This window comes from Mus musculus, chromosome 10 (assembly GCF_000001635.26).
Source record: "Mus musculus strain C57BL/6J chromosome 10, GRCm38.p6 C57BL/6J".
Lineage (NCBI taxonomy): Eukaryota > Metazoa > Chordata > Mammalia > Rodentia > Muridae > Mus > Mus musculus.
In genome coordinates, this window is record NC_000076.6 from 61,331,104 (window position 1) to 61,358,860 (window position 27,757).

The 27,757-nt window shown below is 52.2% G+C and overlaps 1 protein-coding gene across 5 annotated transcripts in view; it reads right to left on the reverse strand.

The window, feature by feature from the left end:
* Nucleotides 1-27,757, reverse strand: part of Pald1 (phosphatase domain containing, paladin 1) — a 63,891-nt gene that overhangs the window by 11,448 nt on the left and 24,686 nt on the right. For 2 of the 5 annotated variants that reach the window (XM_006513706.4, NM_001372378.1), the window contains exons 2-18: nt 24,711-24,933; nt 21,830-21,932; nt 19,793-19,972; nt 19,038-19,202; nt 17,431-17,591; nt 17,205-17,283; nt 16,320-16,471; nt 15,935-16,034; nt 15,658-15,762; nt 13,001-13,096; nt 12,525-12,653; nt 11,938-12,054; nt 11,691-11,846; nt 11,216-11,398; nt 10,109-10,249; nt 9,828-9,899; nt 8,096-8,236 (exon numbers count right to left, since the gene is read on the reverse strand). In XM_006513706.4, the coding sequence (XP_006513769.1) occupies nt 8,096-8,236; nt 9,828-9,899; nt 10,109-10,249; nt 11,216-11,398; nt 11,691-11,846; nt 11,938-12,054; nt 12,525-12,653; nt 13,001-13,096; nt 15,658-15,762; nt 15,935-16,034; nt 16,320-16,471; nt 17,205-17,283; nt 17,431-17,591; nt 19,038-19,202; nt 19,793-19,972; nt 21,830-21,932; nt 24,711-24,904 (2,274 nt within the window). In that variant the 5' untranslated portion in view covers nt 24,905-24,933. Of the gene's footprint in view, nt 1-5,232; nt 5,344-8,095; nt 8,237-9,827; nt 9,900-10,108; nt 10,250-11,215; nt 11,399-11,690; nt 11,847-11,937; nt 12,055-12,524; nt 12,654-13,000; nt 13,097-15,657; nt 15,763-15,934; nt 16,035-16,319; nt 16,472-17,204; nt 17,284-17,430; nt 17,592-19,037; nt 19,203-19,792; nt 19,973-21,829; nt 21,933-24,710; nt 24,934-27,757 lie in introns of those variants that run through there. The other 3 variants (XM_006513707.4, XR_380400.4, NM_013753.2) reach the window with 3 other exon arrangements.

Sequence of the window (27,757 nt, forward strand, 5' to 3'; positions counted from 1 at the left end):
GAGGGTGAGGGGCAGAAGCCAAGTTACCACATGCTGTTGGGATCTTCTGTCTCAAGGCTGGGAGAAGCTGAGATGGACAGAAGGTGGGGGGAAAACTCGAAATGGGTGGAATGTCAACTGGGACTTTCCCAGGCAGTGAGTCTGATGGAGGAGGTACATCCCAGATGGAGCCTGGGCCCGGTTCCATCCAGAGCGGAGCAGCATCTCCCACACCCACAGAGCCTACTGGCTTACTCGGTGCCAAGCTTGCCAGGCTCCGGCAGAGACCAGCTGTGGCCCTCCAGTTTAAAACCAGAAGACAGGGGCTTGACTAAGCCTTAAGATACTGATGGTAAGACCTGGCTGCCAGCTTCTAGGGGTCAGTTCATGGGGTGAGCTGGGGAAGAAACGGCCCCCAATCTAGAGCCGCAGCAAGCCTCCCCCAGAGCCATCTAGAGATCGTGAGCTCAAATTCAGCATAGACCAGGGAGGGGTGTGAGTCTGGAGTAAGGACCTTTGCCTCCCAAGCCCACTCTGCCACTAACTCACAAGGGAGTTCGTGTGGCTGCCCTCCCATCACATGGTCCACGGCCTCATCTGTAAACACACACTGGACTTCGAGGGTGTCTGAAGCTCTGAGCAATGTTAGAGGACACCCGGCCCAGAGATGATGGCCCCAGGGCCCTCCCCTCTGCTGAGTGTTCAGGTCTGCCACCTGAGCATAGCAACAGCCATCTTGTTCCAACTGAAAGACAGGGAGCAATCCCATCAGCTGGACTGAGTAACATCAGCTTTCAGCAAGTCCAGGCTTCAGCAGCTCCACAGGTGATCCCTGGATGGAGTCTGTCAGCCAGGTGAAAATCTGCTGAGACCAATATAGACAAGGGACAGAAGAAAAAAATTGTCTACCCTCGCCTTTGACTTACGTAAATTGTGTAGGCCAAACGGAATAGGCGAACAAAGACTGAAAACATATACGTTCCCTCACTCTGAGTCTTTTGGGATATGGGATCCAGAGTATGGAAAACAGTTGAGCATCCCCTTCAGATATATGTCTGGCCCTCAAATGGAGACACTGATTGTGGGGGACAAGATATGTACTTTTATGCTACAAGGGGCTATAAAACATTAGCTCCCTGGGTTACGGGCCATAGCAGGGTCCCCTAGCAGGAGCACCGCAGCACTTATTAAGGGAGATTGAAATTTCAAATGTTTAACCTAACAAAATGCCAACCAAGGCTGATATAAAAGTTTGTTTAGCAAGTCCCCCTGGCCTCAAAGGAAATGTTGAGTCAATGATTTGACTCACTGGATCAGTTCAAAGGGGGGTGGGGGGGATGTTGAGGTCTGACCACCCCACCCCAGCATAGCTGTAGCCATTTTGTTTGTTTTGTTTTTTGTTTTTTGAGGCAGGGTTTCTCTGTATAGCCCTGGCTGTCCTGGAACTCACTCTGTAGACCAGGCTGTCCTGAAACTCAGAAATCCACCTGCCTCTGCCTCCCAAGTGATGGGATTAAAGGTGTGCGCCACCACGCTGGCAGCTGTAGCCATTTTGTCCCATGCTTGTCAACAGCTATTTCATACTGTTGCTGTAACATGCCTGCCAGTCGCTGACACAGAGAAGTGACTTGACTCAGAGCAGGGTCATGCTGACCACATGCCCTGTTATGTTCTGTATGAGGGTTGTTAATCTTAGGAAATTCCACAAAGCTTGGTGTAGGACACATCAAGTTGAAAGCCAATATGAACCGTCTAAATGTCTTAAATGTCTAAAATGGCTTAAGTCAGAGCTGACCACTGGGCAACACTTCCTGCACCTGTGTATGAGCTCATTGTGGTTTTTATGGGGTTTTATTTGTTTGTTTGTTTTCCTACATCAGGCTGCCATAAGAACAGACTGGTACCAAAAATTAGGCTCCCGAGTCCTTTTTGTGATCCTGATCCATCAGTTTTGAGGTGTGTGTTCAATAAACTATTCTTGCTTAAGTGAGATCAGTGTTCGTATGATTTGTGTGGCAATTCCTGAACCCCAACACTGAGCCCAGCCCTCTAAGTGTAACGGCTGAAGACTTCCAAATACTGTCCTCTGGGAAGAGCATGGTTCAGCCCAGCAAGTAGAGACATGAACAGAAGCAGAAAAGTCCTCTCCTTCAACATCTACGCCCTGATGATCTGTTCTGGCTCCTCACCTCTTTCTTGGAACTTGTTCTGTGTATTCACTGAACAGACCCTATCCCGCTGTCCACTCTGATCCCTGGTGTTTCCACAGGGTAACAACAGTTTAACTTTTCAGTTTGGAAATGCTTTACAGAAACCCTGTACTCTCACACATGTGTAGACCTGGCCTTTGCTCTGGGCTTCTGAGCTGAGCATCTGGAACAGCTGAGGGGCCAGCTCAGCCCACCATGATCTCAGGCAGAACACAAGCCCAGGCCTTTCCACAAGGAGACATGCAGAAGATCTTGGAGGAAGGACTGCCCTTCTTGCTAATGGAGGGAACATCCAAGTCTCCAAAAGCTGCTGTCCTCAAACCTCAGGGCCATGAGAAATCAGGAATGCAGATCTTCCTGGAGCTAACCTTCAAGTAGAGCTGACAGACGGTCGACTCACTGGTCACTAACTGTCCCTTCTGTTATAAAATGCCAACAGTTGCGATGAGAATTGGCGCTTAGTATTTCTACTTCTTCCCTTCTTTAAAGATTTAGTTTCACTTGTGTGTGTGTGCGTGCGTGCATGTGTGTGCATGTGCGTGTGTGTGTGTGTGTGTGTGTGTGTGTGTGTGTGTGTGTCTGCGTGTGTCCATGCCATTTTGTGGGTACCACAGAGGACAGAAGGGGGATGAGATTCCTGGCTCTCCTTACAGCTTCTAAGATCACAGTGGTCTCAGTGGATGGTTGCGGTGTGAGAGAAGAGTCAAAAACAGACTGGGTTTGACCTCCCCTCCCCCTCCCTTCCGGCCTCCCTCCCCGCCCCCCCAAACACACACACACACACACACACACACACACACACTCACACACTCACACACTCACACACACACACACTCACACACACACACACACACAACGGCATACTGTCAGGGTAAATGAGAGCATCTGCCAGGCCCTGTGCACGGGGCTTTGTTGGTAGAGAACCTGCACAGCTTGCACCAAACCCCAGGTCCCATCCCAGCCCCGCGTAAAGCAGGTGAAACAAGGCAGACCTATCGCCCCAGTCCTCAGGAAGCAGAGGCAGGAGGATCAGAACTTCAAGGAATTCCAAGCCAGCCCAGGATACAGAAAACCCTGTGCCAAACATGAAAGCGAGAGCCAGGTACCATGGTGCTCGCCTTTAATCCTAGCACTCAGGAGGCAGAGGCGGTGGATCTCTATGAGTTCAAGGCCAGGCTGGTCTACAGAGGGAGTTCCAGGACAGCCCGAGGGAGCTTTATGAGTCCCTGTCTCAAAGAGAGAGAGAGAGAGAGAGAGAGAGAGAGAGAAAATCTACAACACAAAAATAAGAACATCAGTCCATTATCAGGAGACATGTTAGACACACTGCTGTCTCTATAGAAACCAAAAAAAAAGTTTCAACAGGAAACCCGGAGCTGCATGTGGCCGGGGATCGATGACCAAGAGTGTGAGGTTTCTTCCTGTGGTCCTGACCATGCTCTAACTTCCCCCCATTGCCAAGGCAACCTGGGACACGTGTACTCTAAACACGTGCGTGGGGCAGTATGTGAATTGCATCTCTATAAGCTTGGCTGCAACCAAGCAAAGCCCTGGGGTGGTCCAGGCCTCAAGTCATTCCAATCCCAAGCTATGAGTACTGGCATCTTAGCACTGTGGAGCCTCCAGACACTCTGGGTCGGTCCCAGACATCTGTATTTTTGACAAGCCCCCAGGGGACTCTGAAGTACTGAGGAGGGAGACCATAGGTCACTATCGGTGGCATTCGACCTTGGCTGCGCCCAGGACTGCCCCTGGCTAATTTTCAAAGCTGGATTTACACACTGGGCACAAAATAAACTGAGGTTGTTTCTAGGAAGGGCTCAAGCCCCAGATGCTAAAAGCTCCCCTATTTACCTCTTACACAAACAGATGAAAATCCTCTGAGTCTCAGGACCTCCTACTCTAAGGTACCCTTTAAGAACTTACCCTAGGGGGTTAGAGAGATGGCTCAGTGCTTAAAGGAGCACTGGCAGCTCCTTTCCAGGACACAGGTTCAATTCCGAACACGGCAGCTCATTACTATCTGTAACTTCTGTTCCAAGTAATGATACCCTCACACAGACAGACATGCAGGAAAACACCATTGTACATAAACTAACATATATATTATATATTACTTATATAATATATATTATTTAAATAATTTGTTTATCTAAATATATATCTTTAAAAGAACTTGTCCTAGGGGTTGGGGAGATGGCTCAGGTACTTGCACACGAGTGTGAGGTCCCAAGTTTGAATGCCCAGAACTCGCGGTAAGCCAGATAGAGTAGCTCTTGCCTGTAATTCCAGCATTCCTACAGTAAGCTGGGGAGGGGGAGACAGAAGAATGTCTTGAAGCTCAGAGCGATCTAACCAACAAAAGACCCCGTCTCAAAACAAGGTGGGAGGAGCCAGAAAGGTGGCTTGGCCAGTAAGAGCGTTTGCTGTACAGGCAAGTGGTCCAAATTCAAGGTGGGAGGAGAGAACCTTGGACCCCCACATGCTCGCTGTGACAAGCCTCCCCTCCCGTCATACACACACCAACATAAATAAAATTACTTTAAAAAAGAAACACACAAGCCGGGTGTGGTGGCACACACCTTTAGTCCCAGCACTTGGGAGGCAGACACAGGTGGATCTCTGAGTTTGAGGCCAGCCAGGACTGCACAGAGAAACCCTGTCTCGAAAAACCAAATAAATAAATAAGCACACACACACACACACACACAACCTAACTTACTGAACACCAGTGGGGCCCTAGGTTCAATGGGAAAGTGATGGGGAGGAATTTTACACACACACACACACACACACATTACACACACACACATTACACACACACACATTACACACACACACATTACACACACACACACACACACACACACACACACACACACACACACACACACACACACACACACAAAACCTAACTTACTGAACACCAGTGAGGCCCGAGGTTCAATGGGAAAGTGATGGGAGGAATTTTACCCTAACTTAGCTCACTTGCGCCACCTGGTGGCCACACTGGTAAGTAACTGCATTAACTTACACTTTAACTTCTGATCCTCTGCATAGAGCCCTGGTGGGACTCTGGGATTCCATCTCATGGAGTGAGCACCAACTTGGCCTCGGAGATGTGAGGGGAGTCCTGTGAAATGTGAGGGGAGTCCTGGCGGGGAGATGGGAAAGGGCGTCTCTTTCTTGCTTAACTTCCTCCATTAGACACTCTACTGCGAAGGAGCTACCCTCTCTAACATACAGCACTGTCCCCGCGACGCCCCCTTCCCCATCCCTACCACCTCACCCCCCCCAAGAGTAAAGCCAGCTACCTGTTTAGTCTCACTTTTGGTGACAACACTGTGCTACCAGAGGACCTTCAGTGCCTCGAAACCCACCATGAACCTTTAGGTCTCCTGGCCTTTGCCCGGGCAGCCCCTGATGCCTGCAGCGACTCCTTCTTGGGCTGTCTGAGGCCAGTCTATAGCTTCTCCCTGCAGTGCTAGCCCCTATGTTTCCTGTTGTCTCTCTCTCTCTCTCTCTCTCTCTCTCTCTCTGTGTGTGTGTGTGTGTGTGTGTGTGTGTGCTCACAGCACACATCAAGGAACAGGAACTGAGGGCCTGTGAGCTTTGGAGTTGGGGTGGAGAGAACGAGGCTCTAACAGGGCCTGGCCCACGTCCTCTGGAGCAGGTCTAAGCACTGCCTGGGCCTCCAGCAGCCAGAATGGGGAGAGGCCTCAGCTCTCACGCAGCTCTCACATTCTGAATGGGAATTCCAAATTGTGACGGTGAGTGTGCTGCCTAGTTTTATACCAACTTGACTTGGGCCAGTGTCACTTAAGAAGAGAGACCCTCAAATGAGGCCCCACTAGATAGGCTTGTGGGAAGCCTGTGGTACATTTTTTGGATGGATGTTTGATGTGGCCCAGTCTACTGTGGGTGGTGACACCCCTGAAGTGGCCCTGAAGTTGTTATAAGAAAGCAGGCCGAGCAAGCCTTGAGAAACAAGTCAGTAAGCAGCTCCCCTCCATGGCCTATACATCAGCTCCTGCCTTCAGGGTCCTGCCTTGAAGTTCTTCCCTGACTTCCCTGGATGGTAGACTACAGGCTGGAAGATGAAATAACCCTTTCCTCCCCAAGTTGCTTTTGGTCATGGCGTTTTATCAGAGTAACAGAAACCCTAGGACAGTGTGAGACTCAAAGGAACCTGGAGATGGGAATCTAATCACAGAGACACTGTGCCATCCAACGTGTGCCAAGTCCACTTCTGAAGCTCCTGGTCCGTCAGCTCCTCCCCACGCGAGGACAGACTCGAGTCTGAACTTTCCCCCGGTCTTATCCCACACGCATGGCCTGCCTCCAAACAGGACCTGCCTTCTGACCCGGTTAGGATCTGACCTCAAGACCCCAAGCCAAGGTTGTTCTGGATCATTCTGCTCATGTGTCCATGAGCAAGAATGGAGACTGAACAAGTTGCCCGTGATACAGTCTTCTCTTATCCGCCACGGGGCAGAAGCTGCCCTGAAAATCACCCAGCCGTGGCATTCACTGCCGCCTCTTGATGCCATACAGTACCGCCCCCACACACCTGCTACCAGGCTGAGAAACAGGGCTCTATGTTCCCACGACCAACCCAGTTCTCACACCTCCGAGGCCCGAAGCTGCAAACTCCACCACCTGTCCAGCTCTCGGGTCCAAAGAGAGGCAGAGAAGGAAACACTGGAGACCCGGGCAGACTCAAGGGCACATTATTTCTAAATAGCTGCAAGTCCCAGATTCATGTTAAATCTGAACCATCCTGGAGCTCTTACTTTTACAATTTAATGAATCATTAAAAAATAACTTGAGTGGTGGCATACACCTTTAATCCCAGCACTTGGGAGGCAGAGGCAGGCGGATTTCTGAGTTCGAGGCCAGCCTGGTCTACAAAGTGAGTTCCAGGACAGCCAAGGCTACACAGAGAAACCCTGTCTCGGAGGAGAAAAAAAAAAAAAACTTGAGCCGGGTGCTGGTGGCGCACGCCTTTAGTCCCAGCACCCAGAAGGCAGAGGCAAGTGGATTTCTCTGAGTTCGAGGCCAGCCTGGTCTACAAAGTGAGTTCCAGAACAACCAGGGCTACACAGAGAAACCCTGTCTCAAAACAAACAAACAAACCAAAAATAAATAGATAGATAGATAGATAGATAGATAGATAGATAGATAGATAGATAGATAGATAGATTAACTTTGGAGGGCTGGCAATATGGCTTGGTGGGTAAGGGTGACTACATCAAGGCTGACCACCCAAATCCATTCCTCCACAATCCACATGGTAGAAGGAAAGAATCAACTCCTACAAGCTGTCCCTGACCCCCACGCTCACCCAGCATGCACACAGATAAGTAAATATATGTAAAATAAAGTAAGTGCTCTGAGCAAACAAACATCTAAGTGAGGACCAGACCCAGCCCCCAAACAGGGTAGATGAACCTGTCCTGGGGCTCAGCAGCCACACCATGCAACGCTGACCTTAACCCTTGGTAACTGTCAGTCACACCACCACCTGCCTGATTCTGCTTGGCCTCTGGGACCCCAGGATCACACACTAGAATTGTATCCCATGCCACAGGGGTCTTGGGTATTCCTCTTCACTTGGCCCCTCCCACAGCAGGTTTTAATCTGTATGTTATCCCCGGGGAGTGGGAGGGGGCCAAAGCAGGTGGGAGTGGTTAAGGGCTGCTGCCCTTTCTGTTTCCAGATCCATATGCCTTTCTAAGAGGTAGGACCAAAACAAAAAGCAAACAAACCAACAAACAAAAAAACCAGAAACCCTAGGAAGGGCCCACAGGACCTGCTGCCTCCTAAAGCCCGCACCATCAACCTCACTCCCCCAATATGAACCACAGGCCATCCTGCAGAGCTAGGGACCCAGGGCCAGCGCTCACCTGTCGGTAGGTGGATATGATGATCTCCCGAAGGTGGTAGTGCATAGGTGTCATAGTCTCGCTGACAATGTCCAACGCCGCATCCACCTCCTTCTTCACGTGGTGGCCGTCGGGCAGCAGCTGTACCACCTTCATCACCACCTGGGGCCAGAGGAGGGGTGAGAGGACAGAAAGTCAAGGGGGACCTCAGCCTGAGTCCTCCTGCCCACTTGGGGGCAGTAAGGAGCTATGGTATCACCTAGGCGACACATCCACAGGTTCCTACAACAGAAGGCACACATGGTGCTGACAGGGAGAACCAGGGAGATAATAGGAGAGCCGGGGAGATGATGGGAAAGCCAGAGGTGATGGGAGAGCCAGGGAGATGATGTCAGTAAACTACAGGAAGGTTTTTTGTTTGTTTGTTTGTTTGTTTTGGTTTTTCGACACAGGGTTTCTCTGTATAGTCCTGGCTGTCCTGGAACTCATTTTGTAGACCAGCTGGCCTCGAACTCAGAAAGCCGCCTGCCTCTGCCTCCCAAGTGCTGGGATTAAAGGCGTGCGCCACCACGCCCGCCTGCACAGGAAGGTTTGAGATGCCCGAGTATATTAAATCAAAGCTTAAGCAAGGCTCCTCACAAAGATACATCTTACTCTTTATTTTGTCACTGTTGAACAAGGTTTTTACCGACCCAGCTAGCTCACTGTGTTTGAGACAAGGATCTTACAAGCTCTAGGCAGTCCTCCAACTCCCCACGCAGTAGAGAGTGACCTTGAACTCCTCATCCTCCTGCCTCTCCCACCCAAATGCTGGGTCAGAAGTATTAGTCGCCACTCCCACTCAGGGTACTCGATGCTCAGCTTGATCCCAGGGCTCTGTGATGCTCAATAGAACCCTGAGCCACATCCACAGCACCTCATTTTCTCTGCCTTGGTTTTTTTCTTATCTACTGTAGTGGGAAGGATCCAGCCCAGGGCCTCGAACAAGCCAGGCAAACACTCCACCACTCAGCTACACTCATTTATTTATTTGAAACCAAGTTTCACGGTGTAGCCCTACCTGGCCTGAAAGTTACAATATAGACCAGGCTGGCCTAGAATATGATTTCTGTTAATATTTCCATCTACTAAGTAAAGGAAAAGAAGGGTGAACATCAACCATAAAAGGAAAAAAACGGGGATCGAAAGAGGAGCTTGCCCCGAGCCACCTCGTGATTGACAGCCTTGACCTCTTTCAAGAGGTCAGGGTAGCAGAGTCCCAGGAGGGCAAGGGGCAAGCATTGTGGCACATGAGCAGAAACTGACCGTGAGGTCAGCCACTGCTCAGCTATAGGCCAAATGTGCAGAGAAGTGTCACACGTCATGACGCGTGGCAGGTACAGGAGACAGAGGACTGGATCTGAATGTTAGTGGCTGCCCAGCCAGGGCCCCTGAGTTGAAGTAGGGGGACCGAGAGACCAGAGTAGCTTGCAGGCCTCCATGGAGTGCCAACCACTGCTGGGTCTCAAGCAACTATGTGCCAACCATGGCTGGGTCTCAAGCAACTATGAGGTAGTTATGGACCATCCCAAGATTACCTAGCCGCGGAAGGAAGGATCTAGACCCCATCTACTGTGACAGAGGCTTAAGAGTCAAGCTGTTTTGAGCCACAGTCTGCTTCCCAGACAGACAGCCCCACCCCACCAAGCTGCCAACATGACCCAAGACTTGTGACCCGCAGGGGTGGGGGTGTTGGGGGGAGGGGCATACCCACCTGAAACTCGCCTTTGGTGAACTTGGCATCAGGCACGCTCACTAGCTCCTCCTCGCCCACCTCAGGACAGCCCTGAGGAATGACGAAGCTAAGATGGAGTTTCTCCCTATTCTACACCCCCAGCCTCCACCCCCAGAAACCCTGCTGAGGGTCTGCCAGGACTGATGAAAGAAGGTCCCCTAGATGACATGACCTCTGCCCTTCCACACTCACCATTGCCAGTACCCACCCCTGCCAGGGATGACCTCTGACCTCACATGGAAGGTGAGGACCACACCCACCCCAATGTGCCAGCAGGCCAGCACGGCTACCACCATGGCAGTTGTGGTCCGGCCCTGGCCACTGAGGCAGCTGAAGACAAAGCCTGTGCCCGGGTCCTTGGTGAGAGCAGCTCGCAGGGCCTCAAGCAGCCGGTCAAAGTCCTGGGGTGACAAGACCACAGTTTGAGTCCAAGAGTGCCACTGGCCATCCAGATTCACAATGGGGACTGCCATCCAAATGGTAACCCCAGATTTTTGTCCCCTGGTGACTCATGATACACATAACACACTCACAGTTCACTAGGTTACATACAAAACCATGCATGTATGAACAGCTGTGTTCATGCACACCCCCATAACTGTCTCTATCCCATGCACCCAAGACTGGGCATATAAGGAGACACAACACACTTCTGGGACTCAGTATGCCAACTTTGATGCATGCATAAATTTTCCAGTCTGGTGCTGTGTCCTTGCCTGACCAGCCACCAGGAGGCAGCACTCCACTGGCGATGCACCCAAAGAGAGCCAAGCAAAAGGCAACAGCCCTGACAACTATCACAGCAACATCCACAGGCCACACATGCCAGGCAGACCCTGCCCACAGATACACCAGCAAGTCCCGGAAAGGCAAACCACACAGACAGCCGCATCTGTCACAGACCTACAGCTGCCACACGGATACCACCTCAGTCACACAGGGTTTTCTCCATGATCACCCCACCCCCCTCCGTGGATGTAACATTTACATGCAGCCCACAAACGCAAGGCAAATGCCACGAACCCCAATGGGAACTACGCCCCACACCACCATGACACCGTGTATCATATATTTCTCCAACAGCCGTATGAGCACACGCCCTTCCCTATGACATATGGTACATATGCCTACAACACAGAACACACAGACTGGCCACGCAACACAAAGCACATGAAGGTAGAATACACAATGAGTGGGCCGTGTGTGTGCACATACGCACACATCCATAGAAAGGATGGGAACACACTTCTGAGGCCTCATATGGACCCCATTAGACAATCCCCCTGCCCCCATTACGGAGTCAAGCTGCTTTTCCCCAGCCAGAGAAGAGGAAGAGAGATCCGGTGCCCAGAGACATGGCCCCTCACCTCCTCCCGAGGGGCGCAGAAGTCTGGCACAGGGATACGGCAGTAGGTAAGGCCAAGGCAGGCCCCCTGGTGCTGGCTGAAGACCTCCTGTGTGGTCAGGCACTTCTGGAACCTGGGGGCAGTAGGGCTCTTGGTGTTGGGGACAGGTGCGCTCAGGTGGGCCTTCAGCTGGGCCTCCAGAGCCTGGACAAGAGCGGAACAGAGGGCAGAGGCCACTGAGACAGGCCAGAGAGGCAGGAGCCTAATGCAGCCATGGGTCAGAACTCAAGAGCCCCAGCCTCCCGTCAGAACCACACCACAGAGACAGAAAAGCCACAGGAGTATGGTGACATAGGGACACAGGAATAGTAGTCCTGGAACAGTCTTAAGCCTCCGAGCTCCTTCATCCATATAACAGGAACACAGAGCCCTCTGGCTCTCTCCCTTCACCCCAAGTGCCTCTCATGCAGACCATGCAAAAGGCCAGAAAACTTACCTCCAGATGCTCAGGGGCCAGGGCTGGTCCGGGAGGCCACAAGCTGTGCGTGTGACCGTCACACTCTAACACAACCTCCTCCCTCAGGTTGATCCAGACCACCTGCCGAAGCTTCCTCTTGGCGTCAGACAGGTAAGCCAGGATGTTGCCTAAGGCCTGGGAGGGGGAGGGGGGATGAGGAGCCATCAGGGTCAGGGCTCTCCTCTCCCTGCCCCCACATTTGAACCCCGGGCCTGAGAGCGGACACCTTGGCACTAGGCTGTGCGGTGCCATAGATAGGCATTCGAGGTACACGCCGGAAGTTGGCCACGTCCATCTCTCTGACGGTGCTAAGTGCATCCAGGGACACAAGATCATCTGCTTCCTGTAGGGAAGAGGACACCAAATTTGAAGCCCAGAGTCACCTGTCATATCCAGGGGTGGTGACCATATCCCACCCAGTCTCAGTGGGAAGTGTGGGGCTGGGGTGGGGAAGAAATGGTGTCCTATTGGGTACAGGGCATCCTACTGGGTAGAGGGCATACATGGCCAGACACCTGCAGCCTTATTGATGCCCTGGCAAGGATGTGATGGTGCAGAGCCCCCAGAGAGGCTCCAGCTCAGATGTCCTACAGTCCAGTCTGACTCTGTGTCAAAGCTCTGGGCTCTGAGACTGAGGAAAAGCGGGACAGCAGCCAGGGCATGGCACATTCTGCTCACATGAGAAACCCACCTCCCTCGCCATCCCCACCCCCGCCCCACCCCCGGGGCAAGACTTCCCTAGCTCTACAGGAATCTAGAACTCCATGGGGCCAAGGGCCAGCCAACCCACTCCACAGACACTCAGCTACTCACCAGGGAGCCCTTGGCGATGAGGTCCCCAGGGACCAAGGGCCCCACTGAATTCAGCTCCACCAGCAGACGGTACAGCTCAGGATGGGTACACAGCCATCGACTGAAACTGAGGGCAAAGGCCAGGGGGTACTGCAGCCCGAGGCCAAGAGAGACGGGGCATTGAGGAGTGTGGGCCCACCCCGAGCCCTCCCTGCCTAGCCACAGAAAGGGAGCCCGAAAGGTATCACTGTGACCCGGGGAGAACGAGTAGGAGAGAGTAAGGAACAGGATTTTTCTGCCCCGATGGAGATAGCGAGCCCAGGTCTGGGTTGGAAGCAGAGAGAGGAAATGGGGGTGGGGGCAGAAACACTCACACGGACCTGTTCTTGGCCCTCCCAACCCTTCTCAGGGGCAACACACACACAATCTCCCTACATTCCCCGTCCCATGGTGTCCCTGTGCCTGGGGTAGGAGGGCAGGCGCTCCCTCAGCCCCACCTGCTCATGCAGATAGTAGTTAAATAGGAGCAGATAGAAGTACAGCTCCAGGCTCCACAGCGCCCTCTGCTGGACAGCTTGCTGACTACCACATTCCTGAGGACAGGGAGAGGGAAGGGAGAAACCGGGTGTTAAACATGGGGCTGCCCCCCTAGATGTGTGTAGAAGAGTAGAAGAATCCCAGAAGGCACGCTCCCTAGCTCCGAGACAGTTCTGTCCGACTGGAAGTCCTTTCCTGTGTCTATCCCATTTGCCATGGCTCATGTGTAATATGGAACTCTATAGTGACCACACGACACTGGGCATGGGCGGCTCTAGTGCAGATGCAGCCTCTCTAGGGCAGTTTCCAGCCCTAGGACAGGGATGGGGTGAGGCGACAACAGGACAACTATCCCCTCATCATGTTTCATTTCCTTTGTGTTGAATCTTTACTTTGTTTGTTCAAACAGGGTTTCTCTGTATAGCCCTGGCTGTCCTGGAACTCACTCTGTAGACCAGGCTGACCTTGAACTCAGAGATCTGCCTGCCTCTGCCTCCTGAGTGCTGGGATTAAAGGTGTGTGCCAATACTACCTGGTTCCTTTCCCTTTCTTGAGAGAGGCCACCCTTTAATATCCAGGAACGAACATACATACACACACACATACACATACACACATACACACGAACACACACATATACACACATACATGCACACACAGATATACATACACACACACACACACACACACACACACACAGAGGAAATTCCAGGGGACTATTACTATCCCTAGACAGCATATGATAGGATTCCCTCTCCCAACCACAGCCCCGCTTCTTCAACAAGTAGGCTGTCAGAAAGAGCCCATGCCACCACCCCCCCCAGAACCCTCAAGTGTTACAGTTCTTCAGCTAGATCAGTAACCTAGATGGCCTATGGAAAAGCTGGACCCCACCCCCACCCCTGGGACTCTGCTAGGTGGGGGGTGGGGGGGTGACACAGTCTCAGTCACACCCCTCTGCATTACCATGGCAACGTGACAGCTTTGCCAACAACATGTGAGCCAACCACAAGACAATGCCAGAGAAACAAAGATCGAGCATGAGCCCTGGGCCCTGTTCTGATGGCCTCCAACCGCTGGTCTAGACTAGAGGATAACCCTGGGCCTTGATGATCCCGCTGCAGATGCAAGAGAGGTTGAAGTGTCTCCAGACAAAAGCAATTACAGTATGGGGCTCTGAAGCAGCTCATGTGTCAGCAACTGGGGCCTGTCCAGTAACAGCAGCAGGTGACACTCAGCCCTCTTCTAAATGTTCCACACCGCTTTCCTCACTTGACCCCCAACAGCCCTACTGCGACTTATCTTCGAGTGGCCCACTTCACAAAAAGGGCAACGAAGGCCATCTACACAGCAGATGCCCAAGCCCTCATCCCTGTAAGGGACACTACCAGGATGGTAACCAAGGCAGCTGGGTCGGGAGCCCCCAACTCTGACTCACCAGGCCCATGCAGGGTGACCTGGTCACAACCGTGTTTAAGTGACAAAGCCATCAAAAACTCTTCTCAATGACAAAATCCAGGGATTCCCACTAAAACTAGAAGTGCCGGCTCCAGGGTAACATCGCTTTTCCCATTTCTCCATTCTGTTTTCCCCATCATGGAACACAGCTCTGGAGGACTTGGTGTTTCTTTTTGTTTGTTTGTTTTTGTTTTTGTTTTAAGTGTTAAACAAAGTAAAGGTTGTAAGGACTTTGAGTCTTCGCATGCGCCACACGCAAACACAGTCAGCATCATCTTCTCCCCAGAGCTCAAGACAGGAGCCGTGAGCCAGCCCAGCCCTCCCCCTGAAAGCTGTGGAATGGACCCTGCCTGCCCTTCCCACGGGAACTCCAGCAGATTCCTCTGCAGGAAGAGCTCCTGTGTGAATCCTGAGAGCCTGTCTTCCCCAGAGATCCCTGAATTAAAGGCTGGATCCTGAGGTGACACTGTCGGAAGGTGACAGATTCCTTAAGAGGCGGGGCCAAGCAGGAACTCTTGGATCACTGGAGATGTGTTCTAAACTGCCAGATGCCTCTTCCTGTCCTTTTGTCCTCTATTACAAGAGACATGTCACCCCAAAACACATGCCCACAACATGCTGACCAGGAGAACAGTACCAAAGAACCGTAGGCACTTCCAATGGGGAGTGGGTGTGGGGGACGGGACTCTCTTCTTCTTCTTCCCTCTGTCCCTCTCCCTTCTCTCCCTGCTGACCTGAATCACACCAAGCAGCCCAGGCTGCCCCAAAACCCACAGTTGCCCTGCCTCTGCAGCTGCCTGGGGTTTACAAGCCTGGATCGCCCCTGGCTGGCCCTTCCCTTTTTACTCGCTGATTCCCATACTCTTAGGTGTCTCTTTATCCTAACGTGAAACTGACTCATGGGAGGCTCTGGGAAACGTGGGAGTCCAGAGGTCTCAGCAGGCAGCCTCTGTCCGTCCTGTTTATTCTGCAGCCAAGGGACCTGCTCAGAAAAAATAAACTTCCCTCTTCCTCATCCTTCCCGCGGCTCCAGCTGCCCATTCCCCATCCCCCACCCCACCCCCTCCAGACACTACTGTACTGACAGAGAAGCAATCAGACTGAAAAACAACAGTCCCCAGCCGAGTCCAGCATGCTCCCCGCCAACCCCCAGCCTCACCTGTCCCCGGCTCTCTGGCCTGAAGCTTTCCAGCCTCCTCTGGTTTTTTAGGACCTCCTCCTTCAGGTCATGCAACTCTGCACAGGCACTGATCGCTCGATCCACCTAGGACCACAACAAGGGGACGGGGAATGGGAGAGACAGAGAAGGGGACTTTCAGAAGAGAAGATGCGTAGAGAGAAAGAAACACCACACACACACATAGACACACACACACACCAGTAACAGAAGCAACTGCCCCATCCCGACCCTTGATGTCCTGGGCCCCCTTACTCACCTCCTCCACCATTTTCTTCCCCTGTGGCACCTTACAGATGAAGCCCTGGATCACCTGAAACTGCTCCATGGGCAGGGGTTTGGCCAACGGGGAGGCTGCCCTGATAAAGTGAGAATCGGGAGTGTAATCAGAGACCGCAACACAGCCCGTTGCCACCCATCAGCCACTGGGAGGCATCAAATCACTTCTGAATTCTACTGGGGAAATGGAGACCAGACCCAGAAGGGTCCAGTGGCCTCTCTCCAGCACACCAAACCAATCTGTGGCAAATGATGCAAAGATGCTCTGTCCTCTGGATATGATCCCATCACCCCAGAGGCAGCTTCACCCTCTCTACTTCCTGTCCTTCCAACCCTTCTGCTGGCGGGACCTCCCGACCACTCACTCTAGCTGGGAGGTGGTCCTACTGTGGTGGAACATGACGAGGGTTCCCAGGACCATGCCTAGGTTGGTTCTGCCTACACCTGACTGGCAGCTGAACAGGAGGGCAGGCAGAGGCCCGTGGTTATCTCTGAGTGGCAGAAGGCTGGGGGTCTCCTGCAGAAGGGAACACGAAAGACCATCAGACAACAATGTATGGGAAAACCCTGCAGTTGAGGCCCTCAGTCAAGCTCACGACATCTGCAGCAAGCTGGGGTCAGACAAACAGCAAGGCCTCTGATGTCCCGCTCACAGCCAGATCTGACCCATCCATTCCCACCCAAGGCACAAACCCAGGGGAACTCAGAGAACAGGCCAGGAACGACATGGGGTCGGAGTAGAAGTTACTCAGAGGGTCCCTGACCCCTCCCCAAGGCACTATTCCAAAATGGGTTGGGACAGAAAGCCGACCCACCCCCACCCCCTGAAACACAGTAAATATCAGCAACCAGGTCTCTGGGGCAAGAATCTCAAGTCTGACTGAAGAAGAGAGGAAGGAGAGGTCTATAGAGAAGGAACAGTCTCCAACACCACACAGCGAGTGTGCAGCCAAGCCATGGCTTAGAATAGGGTGCTCCAGGCATTAGTGCTGGACTCTGGCATGACAGAATTGCAGCCACGTGCACAAAGGCACACAAAGAAACACTGCAGAAGAGTGCATATATGCACATAAGGACATAGACACAACCCCACACCCCCAAGCCCCAACACACTGGACCCCATATAAAGCAAGGAGGGAACTTTCCACAGATGGCCAGAGGCCACACCCACCCTGAGCATCTCCATGGAGATCAACCACCAGCACCTCTTCCTACCCGCCACTCCCAGAGCCCGCCTCAGTCCCACTTACCCGAAGAACGCTGACAAAGGCATCAAACTGGGCTTCCAGGGGGGCCCCTTGCTCTGGCAAGGGGAGGCGGTGGTATCTGCTGAGACAAGAAGGCAGCCCGTGAGATAGGCAACAACCCTGAGTAGCAGCTCAAGGCCTCATTCCCAAGCACAGGCCTGATGTGCAGATGGGGAAACTGAGGTAGCAGCTGGAGAGCCAGCCCAGAGAGGACATGAGCTCCGGGTACCTGTAGGTGGGCTGCAGGAAGAGCGGCCGCTTAAACACCTCCTCGGTCACGCACACGCCATCCTCACCTCGGATGGCCACGGTGTGCGGCTCCCCGCGCAGGTCCTCTGTGTTGTGGTATACGTGGTACACATTATCTCTCAATTGGGCAAAGTCATGGATCTAGAGGGAGATGCGGGGGTTAGAGGTATAGGACCTGAACTTCCAAGACCTCCCTTATTGGCCTGACCAGCTCTGGTGAGCCCGCCACCCATCAGACACTGCTACAGGCATCAAACTTGAGAGCGGCCAAACACACAAGGGCCAACCAGGACCACAATGGCGGTCAGCCAGAGGGCTTTACCCAGTGATCAGTGGAAATACACTAAGGCCCTGAATGCCAGGGCTGGGTGAGGCTCAGCCAGGTGAAGCAGAAATGAGAGAGGTAGAGAGAGGCTGGTCCCCAGCAAGGCCTTCCCTTAAGCATCTATGTCTGAAGCTGTGACCCAGAATTCCATTCACACAGCTCTGTGGCGAGTCGCTGTCTCAGAGCCCCCAACAAGCCTCTGTGTCGCGCAAGAGAGGAAAGGAAACCCCAGAATCTCAGAAACAGGTCCTGCACACTTGACTCCTCAGGGCCCCACTTGACAAGTGAGTAGCCAAACTTCAGTCGTGGGTCTCTGTAATGGCTTGTATAGACTCTGCCCAGGGAGTGGCACTGTTAGAAGGTGTGACCTTGTAGGAGTAGGTGGGTCATTGTGGGTGTGGGCTTTAAGACCCTCATCCTAGCAGCCTGGAGGCCAGTTTTCTCCTAGCAGCCTTCAGATGAAGACACAGAACTCTCAGCTCCTCCTGCACCATGCCTGCCTGGATGCCGGCATGCCCACTCCTTGATGATAATGGACTGAACCTCTGAACCCGTAAGCCAGCCCCAAGTACTATTGTCTTTTATAAGACTTGCATTGGTCATGGTGTCTGTTCACAGCAGTAAGACCCTAAGACAGTTCCCATGGTGGTTTGACTCACGCTTGACCATAGGGAGTGGCCTTGGAGGAAGTGTGTCACTGTGGGGACGGGCTTTGAGGTCACATATGCTCAAGCTATGCCCACCCAGTGTGGCACACACTCTCCTGCTGCTGTCTCTGATGAAGGAAGATGTAGAACTCTCAGCTCCTTCTCCAGCACCATGCCTGCCTGGATGCTGCCTTGCTTCCCACCATGATGATGATAGACTGAATCTCTGAAACTGTAAGCCAGCCCCAATGAAATGTCCTTTTTAAGACTTGCCATGATCATGATAATGTCTCTTCATAGCAACAGAAACCCTGACTTAGACAGTCTCCTACCCTAGGTCTCTTCTCACCCCTCCCTAAACCAGGACTGGGGAGTGAAGGAGCAGCAGCATAAGAAAGGGACAGAAAGAGGTTAGCTGGGATGGAAGAGCCGCTCACCCCAGCAGGGCACTAAAGCTAGGGAGTGTGAGCTGGAGAAGGCTGAGTAGCTCCCACCCCCAGAATGGTTTCAGGGGCATGACTGGAGAACTGGGCTACAGGCTGGAGTCGCAGCTCAGATATCCGAGGCCAGCTAGGAGGAGGTGCTCTCATTCGGTCGCCACTCGCAGGCCCTCACCTCTTTCTGGATGGCCAGCTCCAGATTCTCAGCCTTGACCCCTGGACTAGGGTCCCTGAGGTTCTCATGAAGGCTCTCCTTGTCTCGAGGTGTGTAAGACACAAAGTCCTCCTCAGCGCGCAAGAACACCACAGGCTCCTCCCGCACGCAGAAGATAATGCACTCCTGGCAAAAAGAAGCCATTACCCCTGTCCTGCACAGACACCCGTCCCCTATCCAACCTCTACACCTTTGCCCAGATAGTTCCTCCCTCATCCAGGGTGAGGATGCATCTTTCCATTCTCCTCTCAGGGCAACTATTTTCACAAGTACTATACTAACATGCGTATTAACAAGTATTAGCATGTCAGTATGTCTGTCTTTTCTCTCTGGTGGACTACGCATCACCCAGGCAGAATCGTTCTGGTCTAGGCCCACAATACCCAGCACAGAGTCCTGGCTAAATCAGTTGCCTGATACAAAGACCAGCTAAAAAAAAAGACTGAGCTAGCCCATCATGTGGCAGTCTCTGGAGTTGGGAAGTAGCGCCCTAGTCACCTCTCAGTCCCTCTGAGGCTCTCAAGAACAGAGTTTAGCAGAGGCTTCAGACCTTAGGCAGCTCTCAACAAGACAATGCAATATGCACTCTCCAGTTTCTGTTCTGAAGTTCCAGGCCTCATCCAAGCCACACTTCCCCTCCCCAGCCCAAAGTGAACCGCCCCAGAGCCTCGGAGTCACCTCTTGCCATGAAAGGCCAGCCTCCTTGGGAAGCTCACCTTGAGTCCGTCCGTCTGGAGTTTCTGCAGGACCCTCCTGAACCCCAAGAGGCTGGGCTGTCCCATGCCAAACACAGGGAGGCCTCCCCGCACCTGCCGGAAGTTGGGAGCCCCACAGCTCTTCAAGGTGCCCAGTATGTCCATCTTCTCGGTGATGTCACGCACCAAGAAATAGCGACCCTGGGAGAGAGAGCCACAGCAGGTCAATCAGGGTTTCTCCTCAGACAGAACTACACCCTGGGCTCTAGGGAACAGGGAGGCAGGAACGGAGGCAGGGCTGGAGACACGGTTCCGCCCTCAACTTGCTTGTAGATTCATGGAACTGTGATGGGCAACACTGTTCGGTTCAGGAGAACCAGAGAAAGATGGGGCCAGCCAGGCCTTGAAGAGAGCAGATATTGGAAGTGAAACCAAAGCCAGGCTCTTTGAGAGAAGGTCATGTCTAGATTGAGATAGAAGATAATTAGGCAAGCTCCTTAGCCCCACCTGTAGGGGGTTGGTCTGGCGCTGCTCACCCAGCCTCTGTTATGTAAATCTTGCTCATTGTTAATTGGTCAATAAAAGCCTGTGATTGGGCAATAGAGAGAGGCAGGCGGGTTTTCAGTTACTTGGCTGAGAATCACAGGTAGAGAAGGAGGAGAAGAAAGGACAGGGAGGAGAGAGGAAGAAGCCACCAAGAGAGGCAACAGCACGTGGTCAGGAGAAATGGCAACAGGGACATATGGCTGGGATATAAGTTAGAACAGCTCCAAACCTGCCCAATCTAGCCTTACCGTTGGTAAATAAAATACCTGGATTGTGTGTCTTTTATCCGAGCTCTCTAGTCCCAAGGACTCTCCTTTTATACCCACTAGTCCCAAGGACTCCAGACTTGGGTGAAATGACACACAGTTACCACAGGAGGTGGAGTGGAGATCAGAATACTGGCTGGTCAAGAGTTCACTCCTGGGCAAACCAGAATCCCGGGGAATCAATCCCTGTGACCCTTGTCTGACAGACAAGGAGTGAGACCTGTACTCCCAGAGAAGCCAGGAATCCCCACAATGACTGTCACATAGTCAGTCAGTCATCCAAAGCCTTGCCATTGCTGCATGGCCCTCACCACCATTCATGGGACAACAGGAGCAAGCAACAGCAGGTCTGTGAACTTTTTACCCACCCCCTAGGAGACGCTGGCCACTTTTAGAGTCTAAAACATCGATTCTCAACCTGTGGGTCACAACCCCTTTGTCAAATCTCTATCTCTGAATAGATTTATATTACGGTTCATAACCACAGCAAAATTACTGTTATAAAGTAGCAACAAAAATAATTTTATGATGGCGGGGGTCGGTCACCATGACATGAGGAACTGTCGTAAAGAATTTGCAGCATTGGGAAGGTTGAGAACCAGTGCTCTTAAAGAGACGGAGAATACTAGAGAGGGCAGGGATGGAGAGCAGGAGCTAGAATCTAGGGTCAGGACCCCTAAGGGATTGGGGAGCATGGGATATATGGGGCCTGGCTCTGCTGACACATAAATCATGGTGGCCCAGCCTCTGCATCCCTGAAACCCATTTTTCTATCTAACTCAATTTTCATATCTATCTGCAAACCTTTCCTGCAAAGAATTGAAAGCAAACACATCCTGCTTTGTTGGACAGGTCATGCAGGCTCTGTTATAGCCTGGCGGTTCTGCCATCGAAGCACTAGGTATCAGCAGGTGATGTCCAAGTGGAAGCACCTAACAGTGAACCAATAAAACTTTATTTATATCAACAGGTGGTGGGCCAGATCTGACCTGCAGTGTGTAATAAGCTGGTGCCTCAACTGGATGGCCTGTACGGTCCTTTCCCACCTCACACACTCTGGAATCCAAGGGTGGTTAAGAAGAACTGAGGAGCTGGGGACATGGCTCAGTGTAGAATGCTTGCCTAGCATATGAAAAATACCCTGCAGTCCAAAGAAGGATGGAGAGACAAAGATAGAGTGGGAAAAGATGGAAGTGGAGGAGAGGCAGAGAAGTGTGGGGTGGGGTGGGAGTGGGGCTGCTCTCACCTGCACCAGGTAGTGCTCGGGGGTGGCATCCGAGAGCCGGCCCATCCTGTAATGGGCCTTGAGCAGCTCATCGTGGATCTGGAACTCCTCCTTGCAGTTGTACCTGCAGAGTGAAAACTGGAGTCAGACAACCTCTGTTGGTCCCTTACACCGTCACCAGAACACACAGCAAAGCCACCTCACCCCAACCCATGTAGCTGCCTCTTCATCCTCATACCCAGAACACCAGAGCTGACACTGATACCTGGGCTATTCCACTGAAAACTACATTTCCCATCTCCCATGCTGCTAGCACATTTCTCAGCCTCCCTTGCAGCTAACACATTTCCCAGCCTCCCTTGCAGCAAGCAGCGGTCCTGTTATTATGCTCTAGCCAATGATATGAGAGGGAGTGAGGAGGGGCAAATTCTGGGCCACTCCTAAAAGGAAACTCTTCTTTAAAAAAAAAAAAAGATTTATTTATTATTATAAATAAGTACACTGTAGTTGTCTTCAGACACACCAGAAGAGGGCGTCAGATCTCATTTCAGATGGTTGTGAGCCACCATGTGGTTGTTGGGTTTTGAACTCAGAACCTCTGGAAGAGCAGACAGTGCTCTTAACCACTGAGCTATCTCTCCAGCCCAAAAGAAAACTCTTCTAGTCTGTCTTTTGCCTTCCCCTGCCCCTGGAAGTAGAATAGCCACCCCAAAAGACACATGCTGAAGGAATTGAGGCAAGAGACAAAGGGAGCCTTGATGGTCACAGGCTGCCATACCAGCCTGGACACCCAAACTAGAGGTGAATATCTATCTCGATTCAAGCATTCTATATGGGCAATACTTTGTTATGGTGGTCTAACCCAAAGCCTGATTGAGATGCCAGTGGATGGCCCATCCCTCAGGCTGTGACTGGAACAGCCCCCACACTTTCAATACCAGAGTCCAGTGCAGTTCATCCCACAAGGTATGAAGGGTTTGTCCTGACCCTGGCTGTTTACAGGTGTTCCAATTCCTTGGACCTTTCTATTACCACAATAGGCCTGACCACACACCAGCTGTTTAAACAAGCCCATGGTGGTTTCTGTAAGTCAGGTAGGGCACAATCACTGAAGCAGGATACTATGTACTAAGACACAAAGCCACACTGCCACTGTACCATTCATGAAACCCGCCTGCTGCAGCTCAGGGACCATACAGAACAGCTGCCAGTAGGAAAGCAGTGAGCTAAGTGGGTGGGGTGAAGGAAGGCTACACAGGCAAGGGGTCTGGCTCCTGCTGACACATCATGATGGCCCACCCTCTGTGTCCCTGAAACCCACTTTCCTGTCTAGTTCAGTTTTCAGGTCTATTTGCCATGATCAGGGCTCTGCTAACCTTTCCTGCAAGGGACTGAAAGCAAACATGTCCTGCTTTGTGGAAGGGCCATGCAGGCTCTGTTACAGCCTGGCAATTCTGCCATTGAAGCATTCAGTGTTCAGCAGGTGATATAAAATCCCAGCATTTACTACCTCCTGAGTGTTGGGATTAAAAGTGTGTGCCACTACACCAGTGATCCAGCAACCCAGATTGACTTCCAATGTCTGTCAAGTCCCTTTTGCAGGACATTGCTCTTCTGCCTTTATCGCAAGCACAGTAATTTACGGTAATTACTGCTATCCTGCCAAGCCCCAGGGCTAGCAACCCCACCTACAGGCCCATCTCCCAGGTCTCTGCCAAACGTCCTGTTTGGAGCACATTCTTCTTCCTGCATTCCCAAAGGGCCCAGAGATGAGAACGAGACTCTGGCTCTCCAGGAGGCAGACCCAGGATCCCTCCATTCTCCTGTCTCTAGCTCTCAGAAGTACCCACTCCTTCACTTCACATAGATGTCCATCCTCCTGGCCCTCCTGGATGCTTATGTGTCCAGGTGGCTGAAAGCATGCTATCAAAAACAAGCCTCTGCCCCCTCGTTCCCTAAAGGCTGGTTCCCCAGCCGGAGCATGGAGGAGGAACTCCCAGCTCTCCATTCTGAAATAATCGACTATGGAGCATTGTGATGCAACACCTTTAATCCAGCATTCGGGAGGCAGAAGCAGGTAGATCTCTGTGACAGCCTGGTCTGCATGGCAAGTCCTAGGCCAGCTAAGGCTACCACACATGAGTAAATATTATGGGCCCAGAGACTCAGAAGAGATCCAGCCCTGCTGCTTATTTGCTGTGCGTGGTGGTTTGAATATGTTTGGTGTATGGGAAGTGGCACTATTAGGAGGCATGGCCTTGTTGGAGGAAGTGTGTCACTGTTGGGCGTGAGCTTTGAGATCCTATGCTCAAGTTCTACCCAGTGCAGAAGAGACCCTCCTCCTGGGTGCCCGCAGAAAAGATAGTCGGTTCCTTAGCTGCCTTTGGATCAAGATGAAGAACTCGAACTGGGCAGTGGTGGCGCACGTCTTTACTCCCAACACTCGGGAGGTAGAGGCAGGCGGATTTCTGAATTCGAGGTCAGCCTGGTCTACAGAGTGAGTTCCAGGACAGCCAGGGCTACACAGAGAAACCCTGTCTCAACACCCCCCCCCAAATGAAGAACTCTCAGCTCCTCCAGCACCATGTCTGCCTGGATGCTGCCATGCTTCCACCTTAATGATAATGGGCTGAACCTCTGAACCTGTCAGCCAGCCCCAGTTAAATGTCTTTCATAAGATTTGCCTTGATCATAGTGTCTCTTCACAGCAATGGAAACTTTACTAAGAACTAAGACACTGTGTGATTCCAGAAATACTGCTTAAACTTTTCTAGGTGAGGCTGGGGAGGAAGTGGGGGTTAATCTACAAAACTGGAGGCAGTCTGTAAACAGTAAAAGCACGCAGGTTCCCCACAAAGGCGGCGTCTTCCGGGAACACGATCACGTGTCCTCGGATACTCACGTGATCACAACAGGGGCCACCTTGTTGGGGATGATGGACTTGGCCTTGCTGTTGTGTAAACTTGTGGCACGGAAGGACTGCACGCCACCAAGAGAATGCTGGCTGTCCATGCTGCTGCTGCTGCCACCCTGCAGGCCCTCCAAGGACGTGCCAGCCGAGACTGTCTGCTGTGCTGTGCTTGCCGTTGTACCCATAGTCTGCCAGGGGCCTCAGGACCCCAGACCTGCAGGTAAGAGGACGCACAGTTCAGAGGGACAGAAAAAAAAAGCCAAAGCGGGAGGACCCTGGCCACCCGGGAAGAAGCAATTCCCACCACGGCTGCAGACAGAGACTCTTGGGGCACCTGCCTTTATGCCTTGCCCTGCTGACACCGCGGGAGAGTTCTCTACACAGAAACACAGGGACCAGCTCCAGAGTAGCCAGGTTCAATTCCTAGCACCCGCATGGCAGCTCATATTTAACTGTTTAACCAGGGGACCCAATGCCCTCTTCTGGCCTCTATTGGTACTACAGGCACATGTAGCACATAAGACACATTCAGGCAAGCAAAATACCCATAGACAGAAAAATAAAATTAAAAAAAAAAAAATAACCTGAACAGGTTCAGGAAAATTTTGGGGTTTTTTTTTTTGGTTTTGTTTTGTTTTGTTTTAACAACAATAAAAAAAAGGTAGAAGAGCTGAGGGACAGACGTCCAGCTCAGCCAGAGCCCATTTATCATTGGGTAACACAGGATACAGTCAGGAAGGGTCAGCCACCCACAGAGGTGGTTCAGAACTTCCAGGCTCAGAGTAGGAGATGAAGCTGGCTAGAGAGGGCTTGGATGGGAATGGGCTACAGGGCCCACGTGTGCCCCTTGCACCTACACGAGAGACCCTGGTCATCTCTTCTGCATCATTCCGCTAAAGCAGTCATGCAGGAAACCACTCTACCCATGAGTTTCATACAACGAGACCAGAGACATCCAAACTAGGCGAGCATCTGTCAGCTGAAATGTTCAGAGAAAACAGCTGCCACAGAAAGCAAGACCAACATCTGGTCAGCATCGTGAGCCTTCGGGAGATGGGGAGGTGCTTCCTCACCCAGAGAACTCCAGGCATCCTGGATTTGAAGGAAACAGGTCTCTCACCGGGCTGAGGTTAAAGTTAAAACCTGTTTAAAGCAAGCAAAGGAATATATCCGGGATACAGTGGAAGAGCTGAGGGTAGCAGTCTTGCTAGAGCTTGAGTCGGCGAAGAACAAGACTGGGTGTACCATATGGAGAGTAGCAGACATGGCAGAGAGGATCATGGGAGTTTCTAGGAACTCAGAGGCCACAGGCCTCACACATGGCACAGATATTATTATGGGGGTGGGAGGACAAATTCTGATAGCACCCCACACTCTTTTACCCTTGGGAGATAGCCCACCATGTAGCCCTTCTAAAATGTGGCAACTCTCCTAGCTGCCAATCATGGATAAATGGGTCCTGCCTGCTCCTGACCACCCACTCGCACCCCTCGCCCCACACCCCATTCTTCTCATCACTGCAGTAGTACCCAGAGATGTGTGCAGTGGGGTCAAGTCAGTCTGTGGTCCCCAGACCTGACTTAGAACTCACTGCACTCAAGGAGACTCTCCATGCCTCCCAAAACCAAAAACAGAGGCTCCACCCCCCAGAGCTGTCTCCTGGCCTGGGCACTCAGAGAGAAACTGAACATCTCTTGTGCCCTTCTAGCACCTTCTCCAACCACTGAAACACATAAATCCTTGGCAACCTTGAAAACTCCCAGGAGCCACTGGTAAACTGCCTGTGCTTCTGTAGAAGAACACTTCTTCCTGGCTCTGATACACCGCGTGACTCTCCCACCCCTCAGGGGTACAAAGAATGAACCTTTGACATTCCCAGATAGGAAAGCAGGTAGTGCACAAAATGGCCCTTCTCAGTGGACCCCAGCAGAGGGCCCAACGGGAGCGCACTCTCTCTCCTTCAGCAGCCTCTCCAGCTGCCAGGCTCCGCACCAGCATTTCCCAGACCTCCTCCCAGAAACCTGGGCCAAAAGAATGTGGATAAAAACAGCTCCAAGAAAGGGACAACAGGCATGCGTCCACGGCTGGCCACAGCTGCCACAGCTGCCACAGGCCAAGCCCAGGCTCATTCCCACGGCTCAGCTCCACCCCAACCACCCTCTGCCTCTACCTCACTTTCCCTTGGGCTCATAGACAACGACCAGCACCAACTGGTGGCCCGCAAGGGCAGCCAAAAGACAATACAGATGTGCACAGCTGGCGGGACAAGCAGCTGGGGTAGGTAGCGTCCTTTGAAAACTGAATAGGCCTTGAAAAGATGTGCAGACAAGGGGAGCAAGCCCAGGACCCTCATCAGCAGCCCTCATCCAAAACCTCCTCTCCACCAGCCAGAGTGGGCCCTGTGGCTTGGGAATGGTCGGCCCTCCTGTGACAGCTGGAAGCCACAGACAGCTCCTCCTGGGGTTCCTATTACACAAGAGGGTCTGCAGGTTGCTAAGGTTGGTGGTACTGGTAATTATACCTCTGTTGATCACAGCGGTCAGCACAGCAGTGGGGCTGTGGACAGGCTCCTGAGATTCTAATGGGACATAATGGACTGGAGTGTGGACATGAAACATGGCTGTTTAGGCAGTCCATTAGCCTAGGTATGTAAACAAACTGCTGTAAACAATACACAGCCTGGTGAGGGTGGCACACGCCAGGCACAGCAGAGGAGGCAGAGGCAGGTTGAACTCTCAGTGAGTTTAAAGCCAGCCTGGTCTACACAAAGTTCCAGGACAGCCAGGGCTGACACAGAGAAACCCTGTCTCAAAACACAAAGCAAGACAGGATAACAAAATACTTGAGGACTCTAATGACAAAGGGAAAGGTTCGTTCTCGTCTACAGACTCATTTAATGGAGGGTGGGCACCACTGTTTCTGGGCCATCGGAACAGCAGAAACTCCAGAATGGTGGCAGGGCACGCCAATGTGTGGCTCTCCAGACAGCTGGGGATTTGTTATGAAGTTTACACACGAAAGAACTGCTTATAGATGAG